The following is a 10,218-nucleotide window of genomic DNA, read 5'->3' on the forward strand; positions in this document are numbered from 1 at the left end:
AGAGCAGCTGGGAGAGCCCAGACCACTGAACCATCTCCTCAGCTCCAATTTTGCTTGAGAACTTCTATGTAACACCAGAGAGTACTGCAGCCCCATGAGCAGGCTGTGACCAAGGTAAGCTAAGGAAGTGGTGCTTCATACCAGGGGAAGCAATACCAGTTGCAGCTCCATGGCAAGGAGGGCAGACAGCGGGAAGAAGCACGGGAACAGTCCCGTACAGATGCTTTGCTCACCCACATATCCACCAAGGACAGCGAAGCATAGTGAAGCCACACACCAAATGCCTGAAAAGCCGCCTTAGAAGGCAGCTGAAGAAACAGGGCTGCTCCACATAACAGGTGCCTCTTGTTCCTTAATCTAATAATTAAGGCCACATAACTTAGGGCTTGGGAATGGATCAGCCATCTGCTCCACCTGCAGCTTCACTGTGACCTGTACTAGGAGCTTCCTTGTCCTTCAAGGCCTGTGAACTATACCTGTTTCCATATAACCTGACTTACTAATCCTAACTTGAACTTGTGGGAGGCAAAACCAGACCATCTTTAGGGCAGCCTGCACTACAGGGAGACTCTGTTCCAAAGACAGACATGGGACATAAAACGGGGACAGTTGCAACAGAGGAGAAAGGGAGGTTAGAGGACAAAGTGAAGTTCTTATTAATCCTGCAAGGTGAGTGCCACCCCCAGACTTTCACAGCGGCGTGGATGCAGGACAGCACTCACCCTGCACGTTCTAACAGCTAACATTGTCACCTGCTTGCTACTAACACACTAAGTCCAACACCCCTCCCCCCATTCTGACATTACGTAATGCAGCTATCAACATGACTGGCTTCAGGTGCGTCTCTCATCTTGAACATTTCAGCTCATTCAGGAAGCTACTGTTGCTGTGTACCCTCAGCCCTGAATTTTGAAAAAGATACTACAACCAAATATTATGAATGACATTTTATTCAGTCATTTTCTTTACAACTGAAACTCTGGGAATTCAAAGTTAACATCCTTGCCTGTGAGCTTCTTGTACACGCCAGAAAAAGTTTCGACCTGCAAAAGAAGAATTTATCACTAATTTTTGAATATGCAATAGCACTGAGAGCTAGCTAGTGCACCCTGGCTGTGCGGTTTTCCTCTCCACCAACCCTGCAAAGCTGGCCTGGGCACAAGCCTAAACCCAACACTGAGGTAGGACTTGTATGTACAGCCTGCTGCTTCATACCACCCAAGCCAAGCCACCTGGGGACCTAGGGAGCAACATGCATCATCTGACACAGAACCAGACAGGAGCAGAGGAGTGATGGAGACCATGGACCATAAGTGCCATTCCTTGCGCCCTTACCTTGTGCTCCACGTTGTTCTGCTGTGCTTTGTCTAAATGAACTTTTATGAGCCGGCTGCCATCCAGTTTCACACGGATCCTCTTGCCCACAATTTCACTTGGGAAGACCAAATCCTCAAGGATGGCGTCGTGCACTGCTGTCAGGGTGCGGCTGAAAAAAAAAAAAAAAGACAAAAATAAGTTACCTGGAATAAGGCACCCTTGGAATAAAAGGGAAAACAAGTCCAGATTCCTGAAATCATATTAACACTGGAGCCAAGTGTGATGGCTCACTCCTGTGACACTCTTGAGCAAGTGAGACAGGACTTCAAGGCCAACCAGGAGTCCTTATCTCAAAACACATTTGGTTCCTAAACTGATAACTATCCTTTGAGTGGCAAGCAAGCCATGACTGATTTCCAAAGCCATATCTTTAGCAACACCCTGGCAATCTACATATACAAGCCATCTAGAGTATGGCAATCTAGGGATGCGGTTAGTTCATCCTTTCATACTTCACTATTCTAATCTGCAGTAAGCTCTCTTAAAACCCATACACAGCTGGAGTATTTTTTTCTTAACCTGGTCATGTAATTCACCCAATCAAAACCTCTCAAGCTCTTTCCCTGGAATCCAAGAGGCCACCAATCGCATGCATCATGATCAAACAAGCCCCTCCAAAGACAGCTCTATGACACTGGCCCTGGCATTAGGTATAAATTCCAATAGACTCTTGGTTCTCAGAGCATCCCAACCTGCCCAAGGCCAGGCAAACTCTACACAGGTGGAAATATCCCAGCCATAGACACTTAACACACCTGACCTACCAAGTGTCGTGGCTTAACCAAGAGATCACCATGGGTGCCAGTTGTTATATGCAGTCATTGCATGGCACCCAAGAGCCTGAGGAAAGCACTAAATCCACAACCTAACTCATGACCTAACTAGAGTCTCCAGAATGCATGCCTGTTCCACACCACTAAAAGCCACCTTTCCTAGTTAGGAACCACCTGCAATTCCAAACTTTGGGGAGACTGGTGTTATGGCTTCCAGTCTGAAGAGCACATACAAAGTAGCAGATGTTCTGCTTCACCCTCTTTCTGTATGTTCACAAGGAAAGCATCATCTGGTAATCAGATGGCTTCCTCACTACCACTCGCTTCAAAGCACATTCTCACCACACTAGCAGGGTGTACCAACAGACACTAACCAAATCAAAGTAATTCTAAGAGTTAGCTCAGAAGTCCAGCATAACAAAACTGGGGTCTGGAGACATTATTACAGCACACCCTTCCAAGGATCTGGGGTCAAGAGCAGAAATCACTAAAATCACTGGGAACACTGCAGCCACGGCAGCCAATCTTAGCCCTGCTATGCATGTGCTACTTCATATGCAATTATGATCAGGCTCCAAGAACCACTTGGAATGGTATCCTAACCATTCCAACAGCTCACCGAAGACTATGGATTCCGCTATGACCATTACCCCTCTCCCTTCCTGCGGAATTTATTCCAATTACCAGCTAGTCTAAAATGGTTTTTAAAACAAGACAGAATTAAGACCAATTCTTACTATATTATGTTAACACACAGGGCATGATGCTGTGCACCTGTAATCCCCCCTACTTGGACAAGATGACAGGAGTTTAAGGGCAATGTTGGCTACCCAGCAAGTTCAAGGCTTACTTGGGCAACAAGACCCTGTGTCAAAAGCACTACCTCACAATACAATACGAATTGTATGTCTCAATAGTAGGTTGCCTTTACTTAGAGGGAAAACCACACTTTTGGCTGTTGAGGGTCTGTAAGGATCTAGTACTATCTGATATAATTACAGACATCAACAGGAGGCCCAAGTCTAATGACTGATGTGTAAAGTGACTGTCTGCACCTGCAAACAGCAATGAGATAGCCCTGTTATTCTAGCACCAAGAAATCCACCCATGCTCTGCTGTAACACAGTAAAAGCACCACAGCACCTCAGGTACGCCCAACCAATCCCCAGTTAGGAACTAAATAGTTAGCCAGGTGATGCCTTGAATCCCAGTGTTTCGGGAGACAGAGGCAAGCTGATCTGAAGAGTTCGAGGCCAGCCTGGTCTGCAGAGCAAGTTCTAGGACACAGAGAAACCCTGTCTAAAATAGCAATAAAAGAACTAGATAGATTCTTTCTCCTTTGACCACAGAATAAACCAAGCCTCACCTCACCTGTATGGTATCACTCACCTATGACACACCATGTATACACACACACACTGAAATTATCTAGGATGAATCCCAATACACATGGAGTCCACATCACGAGCAGCTTCACTCATGGCCTTACACAAATCAACAGCCAGTGAGGAGAACACAGCCAAGGCAACTAAAACACTCACCTTCTGGGGCGCTTTTGCTTATTTTTCGTACGGCTTTTTCGGGTTGGCTTGGGCAGAATCCTCCTCTTTAAAGTGAATTATAATAAAAATAAACAAAAAAACAAACAAACAAAACCAGTGAGCTGATGTAAAGTCAAGAAATCTCCAACTACTTTAAGTGTAATACCTATGTCGTCACATTCCCTAGAGCCCACTACTCAGCACACCGAAATGCCTCAACGGCATTCCTCTTTCCAACCAGCCCTCCTCTCCACCCTGCAGACAGCACCAAACCCAACCCTGAACTCAAGCACTGCCACTTACCAGCCCCTCAGACTGCTGACTGCCAGGGCAAACGAACTTCACCACTCTCACCCCAACACACCACACCAAGCTTTACACTAACAGCATCGTCACCGACAGAACTTAAACCCCCAGAATTCAGAATACAGAAAGCTGTGCAGATACCTGAGCAATGAAGACTACGTGTTTCCCACTGAACTTTTTCTCCAATTCACGAACTAGCCGGACTTGGATTTTCTGGAAAGATTTCAGCTGAGGAACTGGTACAAAAATTATGATGGCTTTTCGACCACCACCGACTTCGATTTCCTAGAAGGAAATATGTCTGTTATAAATCCTTAACCTCCATCTTTGTCATTCAGATGGCACCACTCACAGTCCAATAGGCCTGAATCAAGGACCCGCCCACTTCTGAGGCGGAGTCCTTGTAGACCTGCCTCTGCTCCAAGGGCTAGGATTAATATGCTCTGCCACAACCAACAACTCACCCCTCACACATTCTCCTATGGTTTAGACATAGCATTTTGAGATGCTGATGAGTTCTAAGGTGGAATCTACAGGATATATATTACCCACCTGAAGATGTCAGTAAAATGTAATCCCACAATTAACTCTCTACAAGAGACACCAAAAGGCCAGCAGAGATCTATGCCTATCATTCTAGCACTGGTGAGGTAGAGGCAGGAGGGCGGAGGTCATGGCCAGCATAGGTTAGAGATTTTGTCTGGTGATGTGGGACAGACCATGATTCCGGCCATGTGCAACCTCAGATCTTCCAGCATGCTTAACCCTCTACACCATAGCCTAGGTATCTTCTGTAAGGCTCTTCTCCAAATTCAAAACAGCTCAACACTATGAAATTGACCAAAAAGTTCAATAAAAACACTAATCCTGGGTTCAGAGGTGGCTGAGCAGAGAATCCATTTCAGTGGTGGAGAGCACAGGACTCAGGTTCAGTTCCCAGCACTCAACCATTTGTAATCCGAGTTCCAGGAACACACAAGACATACATGTACAGAAGCAAAATACTAGTACTTACAAAGTAAATATTAAAACAAAAACAAAACGCCTACCAAACACCAAACTCAGAAAACACCCACTGACCCTCAACAGACTATCAGTTTGGAGTCTAGTGGGTCTAGACACTTCCAAAAAGTTACTGTTTCAAGTCAGTGAGAGTATATATATATCCAGCAATCAAGTGCAGAAAGAAGCACGAACTTAGAGAAATGTCCTGCACTAGGAAGTACCCATGTCTGTTGCCTTTAAGCTCCTCGCTCCGGGAATGAAAGTCTGCCTCGCGCCTGCACCCAGGCTGCCAGCCACACTCATGGGCAGTGAGCGCACCCCGGGGTCCCCGCTCACCTTTGCCGCGGTGATGTTGAGTTCCCGCAGCTGCGCCTTCAGATCCGAGTTCATCTCCAGCTCGAGCAGCGCCTGCGAATACAGAGAACGTGGGCGCCACGCCGGGGTCAGGAGACCCGGAGGTCAACAGATCAGGGGGACGCGGGGCACAAGCTCACCTGAGAGATGCCAGACTCGAACTCGTCCGGCTTCTCGCCATTGGGCTTCACAATCTTGGCGCTCGAGCTGAACATGGCTTCGTCCTGAGGGGAGGAAGGTGCCACTGGTTACCTGGGGCGCGGGACGCGAGACCCGGGCCATCTACGGGCGCAGGGCGGATAATCCGCTGCATCCCAACCCGGGACGCAGGCTCTGCCGCCCCGGAGGCCCCCCAGGACTCTTTTCGCCCAAACTCTGCGAAAAACCACAGCCACATTGCGGGCCGTGAACCTACCTTACGGAGTGCCGGCTTAGAAAGAGACACAGCTCTCGCGAGAACAGCTCATATCCGGGTGGCGGAAGAAAAGAGGTGGGAACGGCGGAAGTAGATGGGTGGAAACCGGAAGCCTCTTCTGAAAAGTGGTAGAACGCCTAGAGTGTACTGGGAAATGATTCCGGAGGATGATGGTACCGGTTTCGTTTGTTCCACGAAGTAGTGAGCATTTGGCTCCGTCTGTGCAAATTCTCAGCTTCCACAGCAGTAGAGCTGGGTAGAGTAGTGGCAGGCAGACGGCCCTAAAAAATAGAACCGGTCTGAAAGAGAGCAGCTTTGCTTAGCGCGAAGAGGGGACGTTTAAAATGTTTAATTAATCGGGAGCTAACTACTTTTCCTGCTAACACAATAAAAAGGAATCAGACTAGCCTAGCGTCCGCCTGTAATCCCAGCACTCGGGAGGCAGATGCAGGCGGATCTCTTGAGTTTGAGGCTAGTCTGATCTACAAAGAGAGTTCCGGGACAGACAGGACTACATATAGAAACCGTGTCTCAACCAAAAGAGGGGCCGGGGGTGAGGGTGGGGGCGGGGGCGGGAATCAGACTGTATTCAGTTCTTTCTATAGGGAATCAAATCAGGGAAGGTAGTGTTGAATAATAGTCACTCGTTCCTGTTTTTTACATATATTGCTTGGTACAACAGAGATGTCCAAGAATCCCTGAACCCCTGTCTTCAAGACACTATATTAGTGGGGAGAGCAAGGAAGCCAGGTCAGTGAGAATCCATTTCAGTGAGAAACACTAAAACAGAATGAAGCTTTAATATCAACACTTGAGAGGCAGAGGCAGAGGCAGACAGATCTCTGAGTTTGAGGCTATCCTGGTCTACAGGACAGCCAGAGCTCCACAGAGAAACCTTGTCTCATAAAACTTAAAAAAAAGGGGGGGGGGGGCGGTGACAATGCTGGGAGAGCACTTTCTACAGTGGAACAATTTCCTTTAGAGCATTATCAGAAAAAAAAATTTAAAGAATGACAGGTCAGGAACAATAAGCCAGAAAGATCTGAAGTTGGAAAATTTCTGTGTAGTGGATCAAAACAATAAATTCATCAAAGCAGTATTTTTTGAAGAAACGCCTACTGCTGCTGACTGTCACCCTACATTCGTGTGCCCAGAGGTCTCCGCTCTAGACAGGCAAGACAAGCACAACTAATTCTCATTTAATTGAATAGCCTGTTTTAGCCTAGAATCGGGTATATTAAAACCAAGTGAATCCTTGACATCTCATGGAGAACGCAGATTGGTAAGGACATTATGTAAATACATGAAATGAAATACACAAGTTGTTATGACTTGCATAACAAAAAAAAATGTGAGAAAGTGGAAGGAGGAGAGATATCCACCTCAGGGAGTTAGGAAAGCCATCGAAAGGAATGATAGTACCCTGGGACAGGAAGGAGCAGTTAGGACCCAGTACTTCGTCCTTACACCACATTCTCCATCTGCAGAGATACTAGCCTTTTGGGTTTTACTATCTGTCAAGGTTAGTGGGGAAGTTATTACTCCACTAGCAGTCAGATACTTTGCCTTGTTTTTCTTTGTTTGTTTGTGTTTTCTTTTGAGACAGGGTTTCTCTGTGTAGCCCTGGCTGTCCTGGATTGTACTCTGTAGACCAGGCTACCCTTTTACTCATAGAGATCAGCCTGCTTCTGACTCCTGAGTGCCAGCATTAAAGGCATGTGCTGCCCCCACCTAACTGCAATGTTTCTGATTTTTTTAAAGCTACAGGCAGAGGATAGAAGCATCATCATTGGTCCCAGAATTCAGGAAATAGAGGTGGGTAGATTGCTGTGACTTTGAAGCCAGACTGGTGTATATAGTGATAGTCAGGACATTGAAAGATGTTTGAGAAATTTAAGAGTCAAATTGAAGTGTGTTCAATGAGGAAAGGTGTGTGTGTGTGTGTGTGTGTGTGTAATTTAAAACAATTTTTAACTTTAAATTTATTTTGATTATATTCTTCCACCTCCTTCCAGACTCCTCTATCCCCTTCCCTACCCACCCAACTTTAAGTTCTTTCTCAAAAAAAAAACCAATATAACAACAAAGCCCCCCCAAAAAAATAAACCAGGAAAACAACCCCTCTACACACACCATAGTATAAGGAAATAAAAGCACACACACCAACTGAGGAGTCCATGATGTATTAGTCAATACTCTTAAACATGAGGCTTGCCCTGGCGTGACTGAGACAGCCAGTGTCACTTCACTGGGGAAAACTAATTTTCCCTCCCCCCAGAGTTATAAATGACAGGAGAAATGTGTATTTGAACCCATCCTCTTGTCTCCTTGTGACCTGTTTCCACTCTTACTCTATACGCCTCTCTGCCTGGCTTTTGCCTTTGCCCTCATGTAGAGACTGTTGAGTGGGAATTGTAACAGAGACTTCTGGGGAAAACAATTGGCCTCTAAAGATGGTATAATTGGTTAAAAGGTTTATACATAGAGGGCTTGACAGACAAATCGATGGATGTTCATTATCAAGTTAAGGAAATTCTTTCCTGTTGCTGTATTTCCGGGAAGATTTTGGCATGCACGAGTGCAGGGTTATATCACACACTTCAACGATCAGTTAGTATTATTGTGTAGGATTTCTTCGTAGCTTGCTAATATGGTGGACAACATTGATTCATTTACAAGCATCCAACCAGTTATTCATCTCTAGAAAAACATAATTCAGTCATAAGTAACATTGTTTTCATATTGGTTGATTATATTCATGCTCGTAAAAGATATTGGTCTGTAATTCATATTCTTTCTCTCCCTCTCTTCCATATTTTGAGACTGAGCTCCACTTTGACTTGGAACCAGGCTGGCCTTGAAGTTGTGGTAATTCTGACTTCAAATGCTGGAATTACAAGTAAATACCACCACACCCTGCTGGTTGGTTATTTGATACTCTCTTCCTTCTCTTCCTCTTCCTCTTCCACCTCCTCTTCCTTCTCCTCCTCCTTCTCCTCCTACCCCCTCTCTCCTCTCCTCTCCCCTCCTCTCCCCCTCCTTCTCCTCCTTCTCCTCCTCCTCCTCTTCTTCCTCCTCTTCTTCCTCTCTCTCTCTCTCTCTCTCTCTCTCTCTCTCTCTCTCTCTCTCTCTCTGTTTTGGCTTCAATATCAGGTTAATTCCAGCATCATCAAATGAGTTGTACAATGTTCCTTGTCTTCTGTTTTCTGGGAAACACTGGAGAATGGCATTAATTCTGATCCAATCATTCGGTTGAATTGTCCTGTGAAATCAGCCAGACCTGAGGACTTGTTTCTAAACTGTTTTTAAAATGACAGGTTCTAGGGGCTGGGGAGAAGGCTCAGTGGTTAAGAGCACTAGCTGCTCTTCCAGAGGTCCTGAGTTGAATTCCCAGCAATCATATGGTGGCTCACAACCATCTGTCATGGGATCTGATGCCCTCTTCTGGTGTGTCTGAAGACAGCTACAGTGTACTCATATAAAATAAATAAAATCTTTTTTTAAAAAAATTATAGGTTCTATTTTGTTTTTTGTTTGTTTGAGACAGAATTTCATTATAGCCCAAGGTGGCCACAAAATTACTATGTAGCTGAGAATGACCTGGAACCCCTGGTTCTGCCTTCACTTCCCAAGTGCAGGGACTACAGATGTGTGTGGGTTGGGTTTTTGTTTTAAACAACAATTTTAATAGTCTTTTTTTAAATGATCACTTGACTTTTCAAGTCTGTTTCAGGAATAGAGAGATTTCTCAGTGATTAAGAACACTGGCTGTTCTTTCAGAGGACTGGGGTTTAATACCCAGCCCTCGTATAGTTCACAAACCCTCTGTTACTCTATTTCTAAGGGATCTAACAGCCTTTTCTAGCCTCATTGGGCACCAGGCACTCACACAGTATACAGACACACATGCAGGCAAAACATTCATGCACATAAAATAAAAACTATAAAATCATCCAATTATCTATTCATTTTGTCTAAGAATTGGTAGCTATGGTTCTTTATTTTTGAGGAAATCAATCCATTATGTAAGTTATTGAATTTATGCATGTGTAGTTGTTGATAGTATCCCCTTGTTGTCCTAATATTGATAAAATTTAGAGATACAGCTTTAACAAGGTTTTAAATGTATTGTACGGTGTTGCCTGCATTTGTGTATGCATGGGCACCATGTGCATGCCTGGTGGACAGGATGGACAGAAGAGAGCACTGGATTCTCTATAGATCTGCTATAGATCATTGTGAGCCAGCATCTGGATGCTGGAAATTGAACCAGGTTCTCTGCGAGAGCATCGAGTGATCCTGATCACTAAGCTCTCTCTCTCCAGATACATCATGACTGCATCTCACAGGAAGGCGAGCCAGTGCTTCTACTCCCTATTTCTACTCCCAATGGAAGCCACAGATATGAGGTACAAGATCAGAGGACTGTGGAGAATTGGGTCAAACA

At 45.2% G+C, this 10,218-nt stretch overlaps 1 protein-coding gene across 2 annotated transcripts; it reads right to left on the reverse strand.

The window, feature by feature from the left end:
* Positions 1–932: 932 nt before the first annotated feature.
* On the reverse strand, positions 933–5,799 carry Rps7 (ribosomal protein S7). Of its 2 annotated transcripts, NM_031570.2 has the most exons (7): positions 5,772–5,797; positions 5,497–5,580; positions 5,339–5,410; positions 4,139–4,282; positions 3,692–3,756; positions 1,336–1,486; positions 933–1,043 (listed from the first exon to the last, which is right to left on the reverse strand). In NM_031570.2, exons 2-7 carry the CDS (start codon positions 5,569–5,571, stop codon positions 966–968), a joined length of 585 nt encoding a protein of 194 aa, NP_113758.2. In that variant the 5' UTR covers positions 5,572–5,580; positions 5,772–5,797; the 3' UTR covers positions 933–965. The 2 variants fall into 2 exon arrangements, with proteins under 2 accessions (NP_113758.2, XP_063117646.1); XM_063261576.1 differs by having other exon boundaries at positions 5,497–5,799.
* Between the last annotated feature and the right edge of the window lie 4,419 nt (positions 5,800–10,218).

The sequence above is a fragment of the Rattus norvegicus genome, chromosome 6 (genome assembly GCF_036323735.1).
Source record: "Rattus norvegicus strain BN/NHsdMcwi chromosome 6, GRCr8, whole genome shotgun sequence".
NCBI classification, from domain to species: Eukaryota; Metazoa; Chordata; class Mammalia; order Rodentia; family Muridae; genus Rattus; species Rattus norvegicus.